At 41.8% G+C, this 25,128-nt stretch overlaps 1 protein-coding gene across 1 annotated transcript in view; it reads left to right on the top strand.

Annotated features, from left to right (window-relative positions):
* FOXO3 (forkhead box O3) overlaps nucleotides 1-20,604 on the top strand; it is a 140,471-nt gene extending 119,867 nt beyond the window's left edge. The window contains exons 2-3 of the mRNA XM_082248832.1: nucleotides 3,543-4,953; nucleotides 19,848-20,604. Of these exons, the coding sequence (XP_082104958.1) occupies nucleotides 3,543-4,925 (1,383 nt within the window). The 3' untranslated portion in view covers nucleotides 4,926-4,953; nucleotides 19,848-20,604. The remainder of the gene's footprint in view (nucleotides 1-3,542; nucleotides 4,954-19,847) is intronic.
* The last annotated feature ends 4,524 nt before the right edge of the window (nucleotides 20,605-25,128 follow it).

Below are 25,128 nucleotides of genomic sequence, written 5' to 3' on the forward strand. Positions count from 1 at the left end.
CCAATCACGCCGTGAGTAGCGGCACAGAGCGAACCAATCAGGTGTGCAGGCACACGTGATTGGCTAGCTGTGCAGCTACTCACGGCGCGCTGCTCACCGCTGGCGCTGAACTGTGAGTCCGAGTCCCGACTGACTTCTCCCTGCCGCTGGCGCTGAATTGTGAGTCCTCCCCCCCGCCGACTTCTCCCTGCCTAATTAATATCGCATCCTCGGCGATGCGAATATCGCCCACCCCTGCTGCACGATAGTCGATAGCACATCGACTATCGTTCAGCCCTAGTTAGAATGGTCCGGTCTATTCAGGTGAGCGTTTCCACAGCAAGTCGGGCCACCAGGGACCATGTGGGGTTTACACCAAATGAGGTGTTTGTTTTGCGCTTTCATTTGACGTGAGCATTAAAGTTTTCCTGTCCGCCAATCAGTGGAATGTATCGTGTGACGCCAGTAGCTCCGCCCTAACCGTACCGTACCATTTCCTATGGCCCTACATCTGAAGGAGGACCAGGAATGGTTCGGTTGTATGGGCCACTTTCATAATCGAAACACTCAAATTAGCGTACCGTACCGAACTGACCCGAACCGATCCGCTCAGTGGAAACGAGGCATTAGTGTTCAGTGGAGAAGAGTAAAGTAACCAAGGAGCTGTTTATGCTCCAGTATTGGCACTTGCCCAAAATCATCCCATATTTAATTGTACATTAATGCCCAAATTATTATATGAAAGAATTTTAACTTCAGGTTTCACACCTGTATATCGCCTATAAAACAGAGCAATTTTTAAATCTATTGACTCCGCAATAACCTCATCATTAATTGAAAAAACAGGGCTTTCTTTTGTTGATTAGTCTTGCAAAATAGGAGTTTATTTTTATGTGATACATAAGCAAAAAAGCAGTTTTCCTCCTTTAGGGCCGGTTCACACAAGATGTGGTGTGAGTTCGCTGTAAATCCACACCACATCAAAATCTCAGCCTGTTCATGTGAACTGATTGCGGAGTGTATGTGAACCACACCCCACAATCAGTTCGCAAAACGAAGCGCGATTTGCAGAATCTGATCGCATGGGTATGAAGAAAAGTCTCCTGCACGAGTTTGGCCAGAATTCGATGCAAATTCAGCCTTACAATTTGTATCGCTGCATTCGCATTGCGCACAGACATCGCATGTGATCCGCAATGCAGTGTGAATCACATGCGATGTCTGGCATTGCACTAGTGTGTATGTCCGTCCAAAGAGTGAACCTTTAAATCTCAAGCTAGCCATCAGCTCAGCAGCCATCAGCTTGTGTGGGTTTTGTAGAGCCAAGGACCAGCTCCAAAGTTAAAGTCATGCGGCAGTTTCATAGCTGCCAACCACTTTCACACAGCCAGCCCCACGGTGCACGTCAACCCCAAGGATGTCACTTCTGGTTTCCAGTACAGCCAGGAGACACATCGAACCAAGCCGATCTGTGCTTGGTTAGATGGTGTGAAGGGCGGGGGTCACATTGGGGTCTTCTAGACCCACTAATGTCTGCAAAAAGAGTACCTGTCACCTGCCCAATGCTATCACATAGGGGTTTAATAACCCATTGTGATAGCAATCATGTAAAAATACATCTAAAAACAAACCAAAAAGTAAAAAAAAATAATGCACATTAAAATGTAAAAAAATGGCAAGACCCCTGCGCAAATGTACGCCCAGGGTGCGTACGTGTATGTAAACTGCGGTCGCACCACACATGTGACCTATCCCCCCGAACATCAAAGTGAGAACAAAATTCTAGCACAAGAGCGCCTAGTCAACTCTAAATTGATGAGCTGTAACGGCATTTAAAGCATCACCTGTGGTGATTTTTGGGCACCATAAATTTGGCGATTGCCTGGGGAGCATGCAATTTTAAAATATGGAATGTTAGGTTTAACTTTACTCGATGCAACCTCGTCTTTTCTGTTTTAACCAAACTGGGTATTCTGTGGCATGGTTTTGCACTCAAATTCATTTTATATATTTTTTTTTTAATAAACAGTTATGCAGATATCACATGAAACAAATTTGTAACGATCACCTTTTTATTCTACATTGCAACTGCTTTCAGAAAATATATAATGTTCTGGGGGTTTGTCATTTTATTGCCAAAAATTAGGATTTTTAAATGTATGCGACAAAGAGAAAAATTTGTTTTGGAGCCCAACTGGTTAGTCAGTTTTTTTTTTTTTTTTTTTTTTTTAATTTAGGATTCTGGTACAAGCCTATGCAAAGTTACTTGCAAATTAAATAAAGGCTTTTTTTTTTTTTTTAATTTTCCAAAACAAATAAAAACAGAGATGCTTTAAAAAAAAATCTGCAGGAAAATAGGGGTGAAGATAAGCAGAAGTTAATTTGGGATGAGTAGGGCAAACTAAAGGTTAATAGGTGTTAAATAGAAAAAATTCACACTAGGAATCGCACAGGAATGTGCAAAGCATTGCTGTGTGATTCACATGCGGTTTAGGCCGCTTTCACACGGGCGTTCCGTATGTCTGTATATCACCCCATCCGTTTGCGGGTGATATACGGACATAATGGATGTCAGCAGATGACCATCCGCTGACATCCGATTTGCATCCTTTCAGTTCTGTTCCGTATTTTTTGGAATGGAACAGAACCCTATTTTTTCTTCCATTTAAAAAACGGAACTGATGCAAAATCGGATGTCAGCGGTGTCATCCGCTGACATCCGCAATCCCCATAGACATACATTATGTCCGTATATCATCCGCAAACGGATGGGATGATATGCGGACATACGGAGCGGATGACACAAGTGTCATCCGTGTCCGTGGAAAAAAAAAAAGGTGCTGGAGCGGGGGGAAAAAATGAAGCGGCCATGTGAAAGAGGCCTTAGTTAGGTGCAATTTGAGCCCAGCCATTTTGAATGGGCTCAAATTGCACTTCACCGCACCAAAAGAATGCATGAACTACGTTTGGAAACCTACTGCAACTAGACCTCATGGTACCATGCAATTGGTGCAAGCAAACACACTGCCTTTTGTGACCTGTGTTTGGGGTGTCATTAACTACATATTGACACTTACTGCAAGTCACAACTGCATTGAATTTGAACGTGGTGGCGGTAACGCTAACAGAATGGGGCCTAAAAAAAGGGGGGGGGGGCAGAAAAAGTGTCAGCCTGCTATAGAAAATTGAAAAAAAGTCTGCTTTTTGTGTGCGGAAATAACATTTTATTCTTCTTTTTTTTTTTTTTTCTGGAACGTTACAGGAAGTGGGAAGGAAGCAAAAGGGAAAGTCCCTTCTTAGACAGTTGTGCTCAGAACCAGTGTCTCATGAGTGTCCCCATTTCACCTCACTTTACATTCCATTGACACCCATGAAACTGGTCCCAAAAAAATATGGTAAATGTTTTGGGTGGGGACACAGACAGCAATAATAACCTGACAAACCACCTAAATGTTCCTGACTCTAACCAAAGCATTAAAATTGTCTTTACATACATTTTTATGTATCTGCTGGCTTCATTGCTATGTGATTAATGTGTCCTTTGTCTTTTCTTATTTCCTCAGAATTCAATACGACATAACTTGTCTCTGCACAGCAGATTCATTCGAGTACAGAACGAGGGCACAGGAAAAAGCTCTTGGTGGATGATCAATCCAGAAGGAGGGAAAGGTGGGAAGGCCCCTAGGAGGCGTGCAGTGTCAATGGACAACAGCAACAAATACACTAAGAGCCGTGGAAGAGCCGCAAAGAAAAAAGCAGCAATGCAGGTGTCCCAGGATGCTGCAGAAGATAGCCCATCACAACTGAAATGGCCAGGAAGCCCAACATCGCGTAGCAGTGATGAGTTGGATGCTTGGACAGATTTCCGTTCCCGTACAAACTCTAACGCCAGCACAATAAGTGGTCGTTTATCTCCAATTCCAGCAACGACTGAGCTTGATGACGTTCAGGATGATGATTCCCCTATTTCTCCTATGTTGTATAGCCCTGGCAGTATGTCTCCATCCATAACAAAACCACCCACAGTGGAGTTGCCAAGGATAACGGATATGACTGGAACCATGAATTTAAACGATGGTCTAACAGAGAATCTTATCGATGATTTGCTGGATGACATTTCCCTCACTCCGTCACAGCAGTCATCTCCTAGTGTTGGCATGCAGAGAAGTTCAAGCTTTACTTATGGCACTAAGGGCTCAAGCCTTGGCTCTCCATCCAGTAGCTTCAACAACACTAGTAGCTTCAATTTCCCATTGACGTCTCTTCGTCAGTCTCCAATGCAAACCATTCAAGAGAACAAACAAGCAACATTTTCTTCCATAAACCATTATAGCAACCAGTCTCTTCAGGACCTGCTGACCACTGATTCACTTAGCCATAGTGACATATTAATGACGAAGTCTGACCCCCTCATGTCCCAAGCCAGTACTGCAGTCACTGCTCAGAATTCTCGTAGAATTATTCTGAGGAGTGACCCCATGATGTCGTTTGCAGCCCAGCCCAATCAAGGGGGAAGCCTGGTTAATCAGAACTTGCTCCACCACCAGCACCAGTCTCATAACTCATTTCTTGGTGGCAGTCGTGCCTTGTCAAACAGCATAAATATTGGTTTAAATGACAGCAACAATTTAGACTCGTCCAAACACCAGCACCAGTCCTCAGTCACTCATTCTATGCAAGCCCTCTCAGACACACTCTCAGGACCCTTGTACTCCACAGGCATGAGCCTTCCGGTGCATGAAAAGTTCCCAACTGATTTGGACCTGGAAATTTTCAGTGGGAGCTTGGAATGTGACATGGAGACCATCATTCGCAATGAATTAATGGATGCAGATGGGCTGGATTTTAACTTTGATTCCCTCATCTCTGCTCAGAATGTCAGTCTAGCAGTGGGAAATTTCACAGGTGCTAAGCAGACATCGTCACAGAGTTGGGTACCAGGTTGAAAAAGCAATTGAAGTATGCGCTTACCAGGTCAGTGTCAGCTATAAAACGTGTATTGTTAAAAGTATAATCTTGTTAACCAAAATGTATTGCAATTTAATACTTTTTAAATTCTATAAACCAACACTTCAGTCATGAAAGACACTGGTGAGAAAAGCAAGCCTGATGGCGTGGTTTTGAAGGTTTTATTTTTTTCCTAGCATGAATTATACATACTAGGCTCAAATGGGGCATCACACAGTGGCTAAGTGGTTAGCACTTCCACCTGGCAGCACTAGGGTCATCTGTTTGTGAATCCTAACCACTACTACCTGCATTGAGTTTCCTCTGGGTACTCTGGTTTACTCTCGCACTCAAAGGACATGCTGGTAGGTTGGTGTCTGTCTAAATTGGCCCTAGTATGTGTATGGTTTAATAAGGGATCAACCGATTATCGGCAAAGCTGATATATCGAGGGCCGATATGCATTTTTCCCGATCTATCGGAATCGGCCCCGGAGGGTACCTATATATGCCGATATTTCGGGAAAGTGCTTGTACCGCAGTGATGCCTGCAGCTAGAGGCATGACCCCGGTACCGGCGTCCATAGCCGATGGTCGGCTGTCTTGTAGTGACAACCGATGCAGCTGAGAAGCTGCTAGGCTCTCATTCCAAGAAGCGGGAGGGGACGTTCCCGCCGCCTTCCGCGGCTCGTCCAGGTCTCCCGTCCCACCGCGAGACCCGGGTAACCAGCCTGCACGGCCGCCCAAGTCTCCATGCAAAAACACAGAAGTGATGTCATGAGTGACATCACTTCCGGGTACTGTCTGGTGCCAGATTAAATTAAAAAAATTATAGCATTCAAAACAGCCAAACTTGGCGTTTTGAATGCTTTTAAGTGCAGAGGAGGGGTTTGGGGTCTTTTAGATCCCCAGATCCCTCCACAAAAGTACCTGTCAAAAAAACATTTTTTTTAAATGTGCAAAAATACCGGCCGATACCGATATGCATTGGCCAAAATATCGGTATCGGCAATGAAAAACCGATATTGGTCGATCACTAGTTTTAATGTGGGTTTGAGACCTTAGATTGTAAGCTAATTGAGGGAAGGGACTGATATGAATGTGCAATATACAGTATATACAGTATGTATGTAAAGCCACGTAAATTGACAGTAACTAAAGTAAATAGGCAAAAGTGCTTGGTTATGAGAATATTTGTGCAGTGTTGTGAACTCAATTCTGTCCCTCTGTCCTACTTTAAGTTGACCCTCTTTGGAAAATGCTAGTTTGATTACTGTATAGATTCAGCACAATTGATTTACAGATCTGGAACAAGCAGGTGTCAGAATTCCCTATCTCTACACTTGTACCAGTTCAGACTCGGAAAGCATTGAAGCCTCAACTGTGACAGCCAGACAACTAGCATTCTCAAAAAGTAGGTTATCAATTGTAGCTATCAAATGTTTTTCTATGAAAGGATCACTTTAAGGCCCCTTTCACAGAGGGTAGACTGTGGCTGTGATCCGCTTGCTCAGCAGGGTATCTCTCTGCTGATCCCCGCTGAGCAGATGGATGACAGGTTTGTCTCCTCTATGAGCAGCTGGATGTAAACGGACCACCAGCCTATTTACACCTAACTGCCATTCGATTTGCTAGCTAGACGGAAAGGGAAAGGATCCCCATCCATCTGTTTTTAGCAAAATGTATGTAAGCAGATGTAAACGGACACATGTCTGTTTACACCCTTTGCTCCATAGAGCAGAATGGGGGTTCCGATTGGGTCCACCTTAAAAACGGACAGGTGGAGCCAATCGGAACCTCCGTGTGAAAGGGACCTAAAGCTGAACTGCATGCACATACAAAATACACTATTGCATGCAGTTCTGCATTCATTAATATATCATTAAAACTCTATGTAAAGGGGAAAAAATACTCTTGCAGTGGGGCTTTCACCCCAAGGATTAAATGCTTATTTTTACCCATGGTACCAGGGAAGAGGACCTTTACCTACTTTCCCTTAGTAAAGTATGTACTAGAGAGAGCAGAGTGACAGAGAAATGAGGTCTTCAGTCTGATGCATCTGCTTTTACTATGCAGTCACAGGGTGGGGGATGGTTAGGGGACCTGTATGTGTTATTGAATTGCAGCACTGCCAGAATGGGTTTTGCTGTGTGCCATGGCTTCTTAATAATGGCCATACACACTTACATAAAAAAAAATCAATTTATTTTCCAATCACAATGATCGATCTATAGTCAACAACCCATTTGATTGCTATGCCCACACAAGAGGAAGTGGATTTTGATCAATCTGCCATAATGCCATTTATACCCTATAACTATCTATATTCCATTGTAACATTCCTGATGCTATAGGGGGAAAGTTTCCGCGCTATTGGAGGAAATTAAGTAAATAAATGACTGCAGCCTACCTCAAAAATATAGATAACTATATTTAGTAAATGTGGGGAAAAGGGAGGTAATATGGCGCTGTCAGGCTAATAAATAGGAAATATAAATATATCTTAAAGTGCACTGGTGATAAAGTGAATAAAAATCAAGGTATATAAAACTTCATATGGTGAATCCTTAAAAAGTGTAAATATGTTTAAAGAATTTGATAAAAAATATGTATATATATATAATATCGTGATAAATGAATAAGAAAATTAAGATATAAGTGATAAATTATTGAACATCAATTCAGTGTGTGATCTTAAAGGTGTATGTATGACTATATAAACAATAAATAAAGTGATGTTTTAAATATCCTCCATAAATAATTAAGGTGCTAATTAATCAGATATATATTGTGCTAGTGGGCCAAACAAATAGTTTTGTATAAATCTGTACACAATCAATTCATAAATAGTGTCCCAGCAATTTAAATAACATAAATAAATAAATAAATGTAAAGAGAATATGTAGAAAAATTGTCCATATAAATAGCCAAATATTAAATGGTGCTGCAAATATAATTGAGTCCCAAGAAGGGTGATGAAGCAGGGATTTTAACAGGATAAAATGGATTACAGGACTTCCAGACTGATGGGGGTGCTCAATACAGGAATCAGTGCTCCCCTCCTATTACTCCCGCACTCACCAGATGGTGGTACCCCCACAGGGGTAATCAGCGTTTGGGGTGACTCTCAAAGGTCCCTCCGAAGGCTGGCTAGTAATCCACTTAATCCCGACTTCGTATGCCGTATCTTTCTCCAGGGGAAAATTGATGAGAAATCCCTCCTCTTAAAGTACTCCAATATATTTGAGAGATTGTTTATGGGGCCAATATGCCTTTACCAAGCATTGCATCTTTGAAGCAACAAGTGTCAGAAAATGGCCCTCCTTTTCAGACGGAAGTTCATTCCTTTGATCTGTCACCTCCTGTGTAACTCTAAACCAGTAACCTGTAAAGACTTTTAAAGTCTAGAGCTAGAGTTTTAGGTACCGTATGTTGTCACCATTCCACAGGCATCTGTTCAGACCGGCCAATCCTGAACAAATCAGCGGCTAATGAGAGAAAGCCCAACTACCGACTCATCCTTAGGACACCGGCGTGGAACGGAAGGTTACTGGTTTAGAGTTACACAGGAGGTGACAGATCAAAGGAATGAACTTCCGTCTGAAAAGGAGGGCCATTTTCTGACACTTGTTGCTTCAAAGATGCAATGCTTGGTAAAGGCATATTGGCCCCATAAACAATCTCTCAAATATATTGGAGTACTTTAAGAGGAGGGATTTCTCATCAATTTTCCCCTGGAGAAAGATACGGCATACGAAGTCGGGATTAAGTGGATTACTAGCCAGCCTTCGGAGGGACCTTTGAGAGTCACCCCAAACGCTGATTACCCCTGTGGGGGTACCACCATCTGGTGAGTGCGGGAGTAATAGGAGGGGAGCACTGATTCCTGTATTGAGCACCCCCATCAGTCTGGAAGTCCTGTAATCCATTTTATCCTGTTAAAATCCCTGCTTCATCACCCTTCTTGGGACTCAATTATATTTGCAGCACCATTTAATATTTGGCTATTTATATGGACAATTTTTCTATATATTCTCTTTACATTTATTTATTTATTTATGTTATTTAAATTGCTGGGACACTATTTATGAATTGATTGTGTACAGATTCAGTGCTGGTTCACACTGCCGCTACCACTAAAGTAGCGTCGCTTCCAGCGCGACTTTGACGCGACTTTGGCGCGACTTAGCGCGACTTTGACGCGACCTAATCGCGAGGCAACTTTTTATTTGGCCAATCACAATCTGATGTCTTGTGACCTAATTTCCTTTTCCTGTGTTTTTTTTTTTACATATTTCCTTTTTCCCATGTGTGCAGTGTTGTGTGTCTCACATAGCTTTGTTTGTCTGTCCAGAAACATAAAAAAAAAAAAAGAGCTTTTTTCCTATAATTTTTAAGAAGCACATGCCTCCAAAGACACCCAAAAAATGCCCGTAAAATGTCTGCAAGAAAAAAAGCCAGCCGCAGAGAAGCCGTATTCCTGAAAATATAGTAAAAATGCTGTTTTTTAGGGGTTCTGGACATGCTACAGAGCTGAAAATTGACAGGTACACTTTTTAGACCCCCCAGACACTAAATAAAAAAAATGACATGCCTGCCTAAAAAAATGCCCGCTAAATGCCTGCAAGAAAAAAAGACAGCTGGTAAGACACTACAAAAAATTATAAGAAAAATGATTTTTTTTAGGGGTTCTGGACATGCTACATAGCTGAAACTTGACAGGGACACTTTTTTGACCCCCCAGACACTAAATCCAGAAAATGACATGCCTGCCTAAAAAAATGCCCGCTAAATGCCTGCAAGAAAAAAAGCCAGCCGCAGAGAAGCCGTATTCCTGAAAATATAGTAAAAATGCTGTTTTTTAGGGGTTCTGGACATGCTACAGAGCTGAAAATTGACAGGTACACTTTTTAGACCCCCCAGACACTAAATATAAAAAATGACATGCCTGCCTAAAAAAATGCCCGCTAAATGCCTGCAAGAAAAAAAGACAGCTGGTAAGACACTACAAAAAATTAAAAGAAAAATGATTTTTTTTAGGGGTTCTGGACATGCTACATAGCTGAAACTTGACAGGGACACTTTTTTGACCCCCCAGACACTAAATCCAGAAAATGACATGCCTGCCTAAAAAAATGCCCGCTAAATGCCTGCAAGAAAAAAAGCCAGCCGCAGAGAAGCCGTATTCCTGAAAATATAGTAAAAATGCTGTTTTTTAGGGGTTCTGGACATGCTACAGAGCTGAAACTTGACAGGGACACTTTGTAGACCCCCCAGAAACGAAATCCAAAAAATGACATGCCTGCCTAAAAAAATGACCGCTGATGAATGCCTGCAAGTATAAAAGACAGCTGGTAAAGACACTACAAAAAATTAAAAGAAAAATGTTTTTTTTTTAGGGGTTCTGGACATGCTACAGAGCTGAAACTTGACAGGGACACTTTTTAGACCCCCCAGAAACGAAATCCAAAAAATGACATGCCTGCCTAAAAAAATGCCCGCTAAATGCCTGCAAGAAAAAAAGCCAGCCGCAGAGAAGCCGTATTCCTGAAAATATAGTAAAAATGCTGTTTTTTAGGGGTTCTTGACAGGGACACTTTTTAGACCCCCCAGAAACGAAATCCCAAAAATGACATGCCTGCTTAAAAAAATGCCCGCTAAATGCCTGCAAGAAAAAAAGACAGCTGGTAAGACACTACAAAAAATTAAAAGAAAAATGATTTTTTTTAGGGGTTCTGGACATGCTACAGAGCTGAAACTTGACAGGGACACTTTGTAGACCCCCCAGAAACAAAATCCAAAAAATGACATGCCTGCCTAAAAAAATGACCGCTGATGAATGCCTGCAAGTATAAAAGACAGCTGGTAAAGACACTACAAAAAATTAAAAGAAAAATGTTTTTTTTTTTAGGGGTTCTGGACATGCTACAGAGCTGAAACTTGACAGGGACACTTTTTAGACCCCCCAGAAACGAAATCCAAAAAATGACATGCCTGCCTAAAAAAATGACCGCTAATGCCTGCAAGAAAATTATGCTCTTTTCTTGTTCACTGCCATTTTTTAGCAAAGTCGGATGACAAGTCGGATTACAGGTCGCTTCAATTAAGATAAGGAGGCGACTCCCATTGAAGTATATGGGACAGGTCGGATCACTGGTCGCCTGAAAGTAGTACAGGACCCTTTTCTGAAGTCGGAGCGACCTTAATAGCGGCAATTAAGACGGCACTGATTCATTTACATTGGTTTGGTCATGTCAAGCGACCTGGGGCGACCTGGGGCGACACAAGTCGCCTCGTGAGTCGCCCTAGTGTGAATGGGGGCTCATACAAAACTATTTATTGTTTGGCCCACTAGCACAATATATATCTGATTAATTAGCACCTTAATTATTTATGGAGGATATTTAAAACATCACTTTATTTATTGTTTATATAGTCATACATACACCTTTAAGATCACACACTGAATTGATGTTCAATAATTTATCACTTATATCTTAATTTTCTTATTCATTTATCACGATATTATATATATATATACATATTTTTTATCAAATTCTTTAAACATATTTACACTTTTTAAGGATTCACCATATGAAGTTTTATATACCTTGATTTTTATTCACTTTATCACCAGTGCACTTTAAGATATATTTATATTTCCTATTTATTAGCCTGACAGCGCCATATTACCTCCCTTTTCCCCACATTCCTGATGCTATGTAGACAGAAATATGTTAACAGTTATATTTTTTGCAAACAAGGAACCCATCACCAGAAACATACTACAAATCCTCCAATGGTCTGATTTTTCTACAGTGGGTATTGTGAATACATGAGACAGTTCTGATTCTGTTGCAAATAATGCAGGACTTTGGAAGCATATGAAAAACCTAATAGTCAGTTATCTTGCACCCCTAATGTTAGTAATTCATCTGCAAAAATGCAATCTGAAATGTATGTGTCCCAGACATCTGTTGTGTACCTGCTGACAAAACCAGATGATGTTCTCTGATATCACACCACCAATGACTTGCCTATTTCGCTAGATCTGATTCCTGTGAGGATAAACGTTGCACAACCTTGCCCTGATTCACCTGTTACTGCTTTACGTACGATTCTGTTTTTATGCAATTTAATGTTGCATAGGCTATTCACTTGCATAATTTAGAACTTTAAACATAGATTTTTTTTTTTTTTTTCCCCTCACATAGGAGTGCTACTGTTGGCCTTGCGTCACATTGGCCAAATGTGCAATCTGTCAATGCAGAGGCCAACTGATGTTCTGTGTAGGAAAGCTGGAAGCATTCATAATCATTTAAAAGCATGTTGAAATGTATTTCTAAATGCCCAAAAGTCACCCCCCCCCCCCCCCCACAACCACCTGGCCAGGGTTGTAGGGAGGAGGCTCTTGTCTTTGTCAACATGGGGACAAGTTGCTTTGCCGAGGGGGGGGGTGGGGGGAGGATGGTATGGTTCAGGAGGGTACAGCAGCACGCTAGTCACCCAAAACGCCCCCCCCCACTCCTCTTTCCCTGCCTGCCAGGCATGCTCAGATAAACATCAACCTATTTCTTTTGTAATGGCCTGTTCATTTGCTTACATTTTACTGACAGCAATGATGAGTCATGGTTGTTAGGACGCTAGCAGGTACTGGCTCCTTAACAACCTGCAGTCCTGGGCTAAAGGTTTCACTTCACACTTCAGCCGCAGGTCCAGACTACCTTAAAATATTACGCAAAAACGCGTAAAATGCCACAAAATAAAATGCCAAATTCGTTTTTTTTAACTCAAAAATGTACGTGGTATTTAACTCTTAGTGAATTAACCCCACAGTCCTGCAGTCCTGAAACAAGTTTAACCATGCTATGTCAGTGATAATACATTTTTGTTTAAACCCCTTAAAGAGGTTGTAAACCTCAGAATTAAAAAAAAAAAAAAAAAAAAAAAACACCTGAAAGACAAACACGTAATGAGCTAGTATGCATTGCATACTAGCTCATTATGAAATACTTACCTTAGAACAAAGCCCCACAGTGCCGACTCCTCACCTGTCTCACGGATGACATGTTCGGTCGCCCTTCTTCCAGGTTTGCGGCATCCGACCATCTGATTGGCTGGAGCCGCGATGACGTCAAGCGCGCGAGAGCCGATGTTCAAGGCACAGGGCTCTGATGGAGCGGCCCGAGCGGCTGTTCCTTCAGAGCGCATGCGCCAGTGATGTCACTGGCTGCATGCAAAGTAAATATCCCCTAAACGGTGCATGTTTAGGAGCTATTTACAGTACCTATAGGTAAGTGTTATCATAGGGTTACCTATAGGTAAAAGTTGCAGAGGAGGGTTTACTTCCTCTTTAATGTGTTTAAGGTCTGATTTCTAGGACTTCAAGCAATAGAAACCACCACACCAGAGTAAACAAAGCAGGGTGTTTGTAGAATTCTTACCATCCTTTTGTAGATGATGCTCCACCATACATGAAGTTCATGCATCGGAAACAAGGACAGCACTTTAGCTCGCCTTACAAAAAGGAGCTGTCAAGCTGGCACCTTTATCAGCCTCAGTACACAGCTGCATTCCTTCTACTCCTATAGAAAACAAGAACGGGGCTTGACACTCTTAAAGTTGAAGTAAAGGCAAAACCGAACTACCTTTTTATTCCCACCCTCCATTTTAAGTCAAATCTATCTAACCCTGTAAAGAAAATATTTCTATACTTGCCTAATCTGAAGCCGCTTTGGTCTGCGGCACCTTCTGTGTGCAGTAGAAAGCCAACAACGGCTAGGAAATGCCTGGGACATGTCACCTATAGACTTGCAATGGGTCTTCCATTGTCCGCTGCCTCTCCTACACTGAAGCTGCCGCTGACAGTTCTGCCTGAGACTGGACCGGAGTGGCTTCAGAATAGGCAAGTATAGTGATCTTTTCTTTACAAGGCTAGATAGATTAGGCGTAGAATGGGGGTAGGAGTAGGTTTAGAGTTAGTTAGGTTTTGCCTTTACTTCCACTTTAAGCTTCATTCTGGTATCCTCTAAGAGTAGGAAGAGAGTAAAGAGGGTGCTGGGTGGAACGATGACCTATCCCAGCGTTCCTCCACTTTCCTGCCCTCCATGAAGTACGAAATGGCATCACATGATTAACATGCAGCAAGTAGAGGGACATTTTTACAAATACAGGCTCAAGTCCATGTTCTCATATAGATGGAAGAAAAACATGCAGATTTTTACAAATAAACAGTTGGCAACCCTAGGGGGGATAATACAGGCATCAAAATCTGGTCACAATTTATCAGTCTCATGACTGCAGTTGGTAAATTGCGATTGACCTAATTCTGACACCCACATTAGAGGTGTTTTTGTTGTGACTTGGAACAAAGGCAGTGTTGCACGCCTCCGCTAACGGATACGGTTTTACTGACATGTCAGGTTAAAGCATAAGTTAACTTTTTTGGAAAAAAAAAATAAATGCACATTTTTTTTGTAGGTTAAAAAATGTGCATTTTTTTAAAATTCTTTTTGGATCCTGTAAAGCAGTGGTCCTCCACTCAGGTCCTCGGGCCCACTAACAGGCCAGGTTTGCAAGATACCTAAATTACATCACAGGTGAGCTCATTTGCTGCTCAGTGATTGCAATATTCTAGTCTGCATCTCCCCAAGGTAATACTTAAAATCTGGTCTGTTAGTGGGCCCGAGGACTGGAGTTGAGGACCACTGCTGTAAAGCATTGCATTAGCGGTCAGCATAGTGCCATGCAGGTCTCCAGCAGATCTGCCAATGCATCTGGTTGCCTGTACATCCCGTACGGGTAAGCCGATACAATCTGACAGGAAGCATTAATGAACTAACATGGTGCTCCACAGCGGCGTGGTAGTTCATTATAAACTACAAGCTGAAAGCTACAAGGGCTGTTGGACCTTTTTTATAGCTTTTCTTACATAGAGCCTGGCCAATCAGTAACGTGGCTGGGCGGGCAGGGCCCCGCTCGGCCCATTTTTTAAAATTGTGACAGCTGGCGGGGAGGGAGAAGAACCCTGCTACCTGTCACAGTGGGGATCGGGGAGGTGCGGGGGCCGGTCCATTCGTAACAGGTTACACCCTGGATATAGGGGAAACATGTTATGAAATGTGAACTTATCCTTTTTAAGCTAGATGAGCACTAGAAAATGTTTAGTGTCCTCTTTTGAGCACCGACCATGATGATACATGTACAGTGCTGCCCAAATTGAATTTTGTTTCCATCTCTGGACCGTTTCTGGTTTACTTTATTAGCAAGTAAGCTAATTTCATCTGACAGCATGTGCTGTGTGTAGGAAAATGCCAATACGACTTCTCTCCTTTCATTTTTTGCCATATGTTGTAAATCATTTTACGCAAGTCTACATTTGACCATAATATCATTCATGTATAGAGAGACCATCTTTCCGTAAAAAGTGCACTTCTATTTCTTTAAAAAAAAAAAAAAGTCAAGGATGTTTGTGAAATATAGTACCAAGCCCAGAACATATTTGCTTTATTTTCAACACTGAAGCAACCTTGATGGTTGGTAATGTGTGCTTTGACAGTTACAGCACAAGAAAGCATTATTCTTTTGTAAATATTGCTCAGGGGATTGCACTTGTCATAGGTGAATGATTTACCTTCTCTCTCTAGCTTTGTAAAGGCAAAAGCTGTACTCCACCCACACTGTTAGTATTCATCTGTGCCATGTTTCAGCAATGACAGATGTTGGATGTAATCAACACTGCCTTCTCTTGTATGGTCTGGCCAGCAGGTGGGACACTTCTTTGTGCACAGCTATAATAGGGTCCTTGGTAGCTAAAAGGCCTATTGGAGAATAGTTAGCTCCTTGTGTCATCAAGCAAGTGCCTCAGGACCTAAAAGCTGCAGCACATTTTTCCAAATATGCTGCAGCATGAATCACCATGCTGTTAACCAAAATGTGTTTTTGTTTTTTTTTTTTGTTTTCTTGCTATAGCTCTTCCAGAAGAGATCACATAATGTCCGATATCAAATAAAAACAGACCACATGTACAGGAGGCTTAGAGAATGAGTTGGAATACAATTTTAACCAGAAGCAATAAGTGCTAGAAAAAAACCCTTCACTTTCTTTTGCCGGTTTGGTTAGTGGCTTTTTCAGATTTTGCAGGGTAGTAGGGAAAGGTAAGGAGAAGGAAAACATTGAGGAGGGATGGACAAGCTTATTCCTAGGTTGTCAATCATGGTCTTGTCAAATCTTTCCTGTCTAAAATATCCCAGTCAGGGAAACCACTGAGCTCATCAACATGAAGACGAGGTGCTTTGAGAGCATGTGGCCTGGTATAGTTCAGGAGGGAAGGGAGGAGTGAGCATGCGGGCATCCTGGGCTGCATGCTTGGATAAGGGTCTGAATTTTGTTGGAGGGGGGGACCGGCCTCTGGACCCCCACACCCATTTTGTTTTCTCTAGGTTTTGGCATTGGGGCCTCCTCAAAATCCATATCAGACCCGAAGGGCCTGGTAGGCATATGGGATACCCCCCGTGCTGGTTTTTCTTCTTTTTGCTGACAGCAGATGTGTATTTATTAAGGATGTGGCGGGTGCTGGCTCCTTAATAACCAGCTATTCTCTGGTTGTTAAGGATTTGGTGGGTGCTGCCTCCTTAATAAACAGCTATCCTCTGGTTGTTAAGGATGTGGCGGGTGCTCCCTCTTTAATAACCAGCTTTTCTCTGGTTGTTAAGGATGTGGCCGGTGCTGGCTCCTTAATAACCAGCTATTCTCTGGTTGGTAAGGATGTGGCGGGTGCTGGCTCCTTAATAACCAGCTATTCTCTGGTTGTTAAAGTGGAGTTCCACCCATTTTCGTAACTTTAGATGTATGTAATCCCCTTTTAAAACGACTTTTACCAATGGAAACTTTTTTTTTTTTTTGCTAGTAAATACCTTATTTTCTTGTTTATTCCTCCTCTCCTCACTTCCGGGTCCGATCGGCGATGACGTCATTCGGCGATTCGCAGTGTGTGCTGGGATGTATTCCATGCCAGAAATCTCGCAGTATTACCCAGGAGCTGAGCTGTACTGTGTGTATTCAGGCCGTGACCTGCCCCACCCCGCCTCCTCTCAGTGAGTTGTACTGTATGCATTGTATTCAGGACGTGCTCTGCCCCGCCTCCGCCCGCCTCCTCTCAGTGAGCTCAGTGAGGATATAATGCTTTCAGTCCTCGATCACTGAGAGGAGGCGGGGCAGAGAACGGCCTGAATACAATGCATACAGTACAACTCACTGAGAGGAGGCGGGGCTGAGGTGGGGCAGAGCACGTCCTGAATACAATGCATACAGTACAACTCACTGAGAGGAGGCGGGGCTGAGGTGGGGCAGGTCACGGCCTGAATACTCACAGTACAGCTCAGCTCCTGGGTAATACTGCGAGATTTCTGGCATGGAATAAATCCCAGCACACACTGCGAATCGCCGAATGACGTCATCGCCGATCGGACATGGAAGTGAGGAGAGGAGGAATAAACAAGAAAATAAGTTATTTACTAGCAAAAAAAAAAAGTTTCCATTGGTAAAAGTCGTTTTAAAGGGGATTACATACATCTATGTAATCCAACGTATTAAAAATGGATGTAACTCCACTTTAAGGATGCTGGCTGGTGCTGGCTCCTTAACTTTAAAGAAATGGCACAAGTGGTATTTTAGTAGTAGTGTGTGGTTTTTTTTGTTGTTTTTTTTTTTTTTTGTTTTGTTTTTTTCGTGAATTGCAAATGTTTCCTGAACCAGCTGAATTTCGATCCTTGTATGGCTGCCTAGAAAAATCGATTTTTGTCCTTCCTGTAAAATAATATTTGGTGTACATTGCAGGACACAGGTCCTTTCTTTCTGTTTTCATGATCTACTACTCTCATTGTTTGCTAATAAACTGAGGCATGCTGTGAGTGGGAGTGTTTATGCAAAGCTGTCCTTACAGTTCTGCTTTAACAGTGTCCAATTCTTCTGAAGGTTGCAGTATAATGTAGACAAAATCCTATTTTACTCTGTATAGATATATTATATATTCTATAGTCCTACAAAATGTTGTTCACCCATGTAAATACTAATGCAGTTAGCAAACACAATAGATAATTTAACAGCAAAAACATTGAAGCAAAGCTTGATGAGATTTCAAGTAGAGCTTTCAGCATATGAAAGGACACCGTACACCATACATGATGGTTTACCATCTTTCCCTGGACACAGACTGTGCCCTAAAATATGTGGGCATACCCTGTCTCTTATGTGCATATGAACAAGCTACAACGCAATAGAACATACACTCACCGGTCACTTTTATTAAGTGTTCCTTGCTAGTATCGGATTGGACCACCTTTTGCCTTCAGAGCGACCTTAATTCTTCATGGCATAGATTCAACAGGGTGTCTTTGTTGACATGATATTTGTCAGCTGCACATCCATGATGCCAATCTCCTGTTTCACCACATCCCAAAGATGCTCTATTGGATTGAGATCTGGTGACTGTGGAGGCCATTGGGGAACAGTGGACTCAAGAAACCAGTGGTGAGATGATTTGAGCTTTGTGACATGGTGCATTAGCCTGCTGTAAATATCCATCAGAAGATGGGTACACTGTAGTCATAAAGGGATGGGCATGGTCAGCAACAATACTCAGGTAGGCCGTGGCATTTAAACAGTGCTCAATTGGTACTAAGGGACCCTAAGTGTGCCAAGAAAATACCCCCACACAATTACACCATCATAAACCATTGATACAAGGCAGGATGGATCCATGCTTTCATGTTGTTTGCACCAAATTCTGACCCTACCAACTGAATGGCACAGCGGAAATTGGGACTCCTCAGACCAGGCAATGTTTTTTCCAATTTTCCATCGTCCCAATGTTTTTAAAATTTTCTAATGTCCAGTTTTGATGTTTTGTGCTTTCAGAGATGGTATTCTGCATACCTTGGTTGTAACGAGTGGTTATTTGAGTTACTGTTGCCTTTCTATCATCTAGAACCAGTCTGCCCATTCTCCTCTGACCTCTGACATCAACACAGCGTTTTAGTCCACTCAACTGCTGCTTACTGGATATTCTCTCTATTTTGGACCATTCTCTGTAAACCCTTAGGCCCCTTTCACACATACGGTCCATTTCTCCATTTTTCATCCATCCGTTGACGGATGAAAAACGGACATCAGTGCATCTCTATGTAAAAACGAATGATCATCCGTTAACATCCGTTTTCATCCGCTTCGGTCAATGTCTGTTTTTTTGGAACGTATGAATGGCCTATTTTTCATCCGTCAAAAAAACGGATCGGACGAAAAACGGATGTAAACGGACAAACGGTCCATTTTTCATCCGTTTTTGCATTGGTAGTAGATGTAAAAAAAAAAAAAATGGATGGAAAAACAGACGAAAAATGGATGAAAAACTGATACATTTTGATGTGACTGAACTGAGCGGACTGTATGTGTGAAAGGGGCCTAAGAGATGATTGTGTGTGAAAATTCCAGTAGATCAGCAGTTTTTGAAATACTCAGACCAGCCCATCTGGCACCAACAACCATGCCACTTTCAAAGTCACTTAAATCCCCTTTCTTCCCCATTCTAATGCTTGGTTTGAACTTCATCAAGTCTTCTTCGTCATGTCTAAATGCATGGAGTTGCTGCCATGTGATTGGCTGATTAAGCAATTTTTGTTACCAAGTGATAAAACAGGTTTATCTAATAAAGTGGCCGGTGAGTGTGTGTATCTATAAATGGCAACAGAAGCTCTTTCTAGAACATAATGGAAAATTTAAAAAAAAGCTATGGCTTTTATGGACAAGACTAATGTGCTTCTTTTATAAATCGGCTCTTTATTATAAATACTTGTTAAGCAAGCCTAGTGATTTTTAAAGCTAAACCTGTTATTAATTCCGTGTTTTACCTTTCTCTTTTCACAGGTCCAGGAACTGACAAAAGACCCTATAAATGAAACCCTTTGCCAAAACTGCTGTCAGCAAGTGGACAGTGATACTGTTTACAGTTTAAGACCTTTTCATGAAACCTGCGTCAATGTCCTTACATTATGAAGACTGTTAGCAGAAATCCTTTAACTCCTGTAAAGGTCCTTCCAAGATCTTTTCTCCTCTCATGCTCAAGTATGCAAAACCTTCTGCATGGAATGGGAACGTAGATGGAAGAGTACAATCTATTTCTTGTGAAGTTATGCAGCGGTGTGTGTGTGTCAACCATTTCATAGCTGGTGTAGTTGCCTTGCATCGCACCCCCCGCCAGCTGTGAGCAACCAAACCATCTCCATGCTGTTTTTTTTTTTTCTTTCTTTGGTGTTGAATTACATTTTTTTTTTTTTTGTCTTTTTGCAAATCCTAATTGTAAAACTCTCATTGAGTGTTTAATTTCTTCATTTTAGTAGCAGAAATCCTCTGCTAGACATTCATATAAGCTAACAGTCAGTCAACCGTATACAAATTTCTACTGCCTCCTTCTTTACGTCAAAAGGCACCACTTTCCATGGAGAAACTTTTGTCACGATCACTTTAATTTCCGTTAGAACTTACTTTTTTTTCATTTTGAAGATGAGGAAATTCAGGGATAAATTTGTTTGCTGACATGGTACTACTTCCTGTCACCCAAATCAGTTGTATACTGCTGTATTTTACTAATCTATCCTGAACAGTGGAGTTTATACCATTTGTTTTTAAAGCTGTATTTTCATGCCTTGTTTTGTTTTTTAGGTATTTCCCCTCCAGGCTTATTGTCACGTAGAGAGTTTAAGCATAGAGAATCCAACAGGCATAGCAGCAGTGTTTTTGGCAGCGCTGTCTATGCACGGAAAGCACCAGAATTACTGTACATGGGATGTTTGTTCTGCACATTGCACTATATGGGTCTTCCATATCTTCACTTGGAATAATCTGCCCTGCACATGGAAACCCTGGACAGCAGTGTGACACAACTGTCTAACATTTTACTATGCTGTCCTCTACTTGCTGAACCTGACATGGAGTATAGGAGATTGAGGGGGGGGGGGTGTTTTATGTGACACTATTATCTACAGGAGATAGCACAGTGGTGCTGAAAGGGCCCTTCCATTATACTCTTTGGCATGTCTGATATTCTAAACTGGTTTCTTTTGTCTTTTATGTCTATTTTTTGGGAGGGGGGTTATAGTGTGAACAAACCTCAATGGTACAATATTGCAGCTTGATATATAAAATACAGAAGGTGTTGATTTGCAAATATATACATTCTGTATTTTTTTGTTTGATATTTGAAAACTTTCCTTAACATGGCATTATTGAATATAAATCTATAAATATATTTTGTTATGTACAGAGATAAACCCGTATGCATGGGAATTAAGAAGCAAAGTAGCATCATTTTTTTTTTTTTTTTTTTCTAAAAGGTTAGGAGCATGTTTTCCTATGGCACGGCCACATCTACATTGGTAACATGAGCCACTCCCCTCATTCACCACCCCCCCATCATCGTCACCACCACTACTACTACCACCACCACCACTACTGATAAAGCCGTTTTGTGTAATTCCTACCAACCTTCCACCTACTCAGCATTTCATTGGTGGGGTTAGAGCTGTACGATAGGTGTCCCAGAATCTTTTTACTGTAGCCATTATGTGTGTTTTTGTAACACGACCATTTGCCAGTCTGTACTGCAATGCATTTGTCTTTTTCATTTTGCCCAATATACCTATTGTTGTAGAGTAAAATGTAGCATTTACTTTATTAGCACATCTCCATACAGTCATAGGTGGTTAGTTGATCCTACAAATAATCCTTACTTTAAACAAGAAACCCTGAGAGCAGGGACACAAGAAGTCAATTAGCCATTTACACCCATGGTGTTTGTAGCAGTGGCTAGGTCTCTGTTTACAAAGCAGTCTCCTGTTTCTTAGAGGTGCACCAACACATTACTAACTGTGAATTGAGTGAAAGACGCCACGTCGTGTCCCTACTGTAATACTGAACAAAGTGAAATCTCCAGATTGTCAGCATTATGTGATTTACACTCATCATTTTCTTCTACAGATACATCACCTTTTTTTTTTTCCATTCAAAATTTAGTTAAAGTGCTTTATGGTTAACGCTGTAGAATACCAATTTGGATAATTTAAAATTAGTTGTATGGAATACCTGAGGCCAACTCAAATACAATAAAAAAAATAATCCTGAAATAATGTCACAAAGAGCTCTGAAATAAATCCGCTTTGATTAGCAAGAAATGAAATTCTTAGGTTTTTATCATTTGTTTCATCTATCCATGCTGGCCCCCACAGCTACTGTACAATGACTTGGAAAATGTATATGTGAATGGTATAACCAAATCTCAATTCCAGGATTGGCTTTCACCAGTTTTTTGAATGCACCTCCTTGTGGAAAATATGTTAGCGTAAATATTAATACCCATATTCCCTGCGATACAACAATTCCTGGCATTCAATATTGTGGCTCTGCTTTGTGGATGGTATATAGGCATTTTTGTGGGCTGCATTTCCCATGCTATGAAAACGGCATCTTGGTGCTACTAGAAAAAGTTGCTCATTCAAATAATTGGGGTAATACTGGGTATGTACCATGTACATGTACAGCTCTTCTAGAAACGTACCCCTTTGGCGCATTTGATGTGATGATGCGTATTCATATAAAGAAAACCTGTGGATGTGTCCTTCACCGCCATTGATATACACAATAAGTTCCAGGAGGCTTAAGAGCATTGGCACCCAATGATTTCCATGGAAGTAGCAAAGGGTGAGGGTTTGCCAGAATAAAAATTCGGCAATGCTATAGCTGAAAGGCCATTTATAAAAGACAGCCTTTCTGGTGTGCATGGGTTCAGCATATTTATATTGCACATGCAGGAACTAAAATTGTTACATTTGGCCAGAAAATGTATAGTGAATACATAATAACTTTCTGCTTAAAGCGGAGTTCCGCCTTCCCATCCAAAAATTAAGTCAGCAGCTACACATACTGTAGCTGCTGACTTTTAATATTAGGACAATTACCTGTCCTGGAGTCCAGCGATGTCGGCACCGCAGCTGATGTTTCCATCGGCTGTCGGGTGCTGCCGCCGCCATTGCCAGTAAGGGAACCCGGCAGTGAAGCCTTGCGGCTCCGCGGTCGGGTTCCTACTGCGCATGTGCGAAGCATGCTGCGCATTTCTATTGACTCGGCGGTGGGGGAAGGAGGAGGGGGCCGAACTTCCGGGACGGAAGGTCGCGGCGCTGTGTCTCGGAAGTAGGGAAGAGTACCTGTCAAACAGGTACCTGTTCCCTCCTCCCCCCTGAAAGGTGCCAAATGTGGCACCGGAGGGGGGGAGCAAGCAAAAGAGCGGAAGTTCCACTTTTGGGTGGAACTCCGCTTTAATGAGAAAGCATAGCCCTTACATAAAAGGACTACACCAACTTGTAATAAAAAAGCAGCACCAGATTTATCAGCAAAGGAATAACAGGTATTTTTAGTGTTCTGAATTAGACACTTAAGCTAGCAATGGATGTCTGGAACCTTGGCTGTTTCAGCATCTATGGGCAGGCTGATTGTACTGAAGTCGATACATCGATCGACTTGGGTTCAACTTAAAATGTTGGATTTTTAGCATGAGACAGCCAGCTTCTATAGCTGCCCCCAATACAGAATAGCTCCACAGGAGGGATTCACCCATCAATATTGACTGTGTTGATGGGGGAGATCGAGCAATGATCTTAAAATTGCATAACCTATGACCTGCTTTACTGTACAAAAAAGGCCACGTATGACGTTCAGATCGCTCCTTATAGCCTCATATTTATGTTTTGTGGATCTGGATGAAGCACACAGTACTGATTGGCTTGCTTAACATTTGTACAAGAGCCTCACATCCAGGCTGGAAGGATACCCATTCACTGTTAGGTTTATTTAGTAAGATGGTATAAAGAATAAGGATGTGCAAAGTGCAACAAATGTCACTAAATTTAAATATAAATGTCCAAATCCAGATCTTATTAAAAGGAGGTTTCTGGTAGGTTGCTGTGGCTTAATGCAATTTTGCATAGCCTCGTTTTTCATTGCCATAATGAATAACCCCAATAATACTTTTTATTTATTTATTTTTTTAAGGTCCTAGGAAGGGAGGGGCAAAACTAAAGGCATCCTTAATTGTTTATAATCATAATTGTAGTACCACTTGCGTTATTTTAAATGAGCCCCTTTCGCCTAATATGGTACTAAAAGTTGTACTGTTTTACAGGCTGCCAGTGGTTGTGCTTTTAGAGTACTGCTGTTATAGATCCATATAGATAACGTAGAAGAAATTATGATGGTCTCCTGTTTTCTAGACTGGTCATCAATATTGTTGAAAACAAATTTCTTCCAAATGAAACTCCAGCAGTATAAAAGGACCATTTTATGCAATTTAGCTGATCGCTTTTTTTTCTTTCAGTACGTTTCTGCAATTGATTCAGATTTTGCCACTCTAAGTCTCGGTTCACACTACGGCGAATCCAACTTAGGGGGCGACCTGTGAAGTCGCGTGCACCGCGACTTGCACGGACTTCATAAAATGAATGTCTATGCAAGTCGCTCCAGGTCGCCCGAAGTAGTACACGACCCTTTTTCTAAGGAGCGACTTGTGTCGCTCCTATTAGAACCGTTCCTGTATTACACAATGGACCGCGACGGTGCACGACTTGTCAGGCTGACCAAGTCGCTTGACAGGTCGTACTAGTGTGAATGGAGTCTAAGAGCCGGTTCACACTACTCCGACTTGGGACACGACTTGTGTGCCCTCAAGTCGCCCCAAGTCTCTTGTCATCACAAATTCAATGTAAATGAATAAGAGGCGTCTTAATATGCACTACTGAAGTCGCTCCGACTTCAGAAAAGGTTCCTGTACTACTTCAAGGCGACCTCTATCTGACTTGTGCACATAGACTTCAATGGGAGTCGCCTCTAAGTCGGATCCTTATCTATTTTCAAGCGACTTGTTATCAGACTTTCCAGGAAGAAGAAAAAGATTAGCCAGGCATTCCCCACAGACAAAGTCGCCTATCATTCAAGTCTCTTCAGAGTAGTGCACAAGTCTCTAAACAAGTCTCTTCAAAGTCACGCTAAAAGGTCACTCCTTCATGGGGCGACTTTCTGGTCGCGGTAGTGTGAACCAGCTCTTAAACTTTTTTGTTTTTTGTTTTTTTTTAACGTAACTCTAAACTAAAATTTGTGTCAG

The sequence above is a fragment of the Pelophylax lessonae genome (genome assembly GCF_965119305.1).
Source record: "Pelophylax lessonae genome assembly, chromosome: 3".
In the NCBI taxonomy this organism is placed as follows: Eukaryota; Metazoa; Chordata; class Amphibia; order Anura; family Ranidae; genus Pelophylax; species Pelophylax lessonae.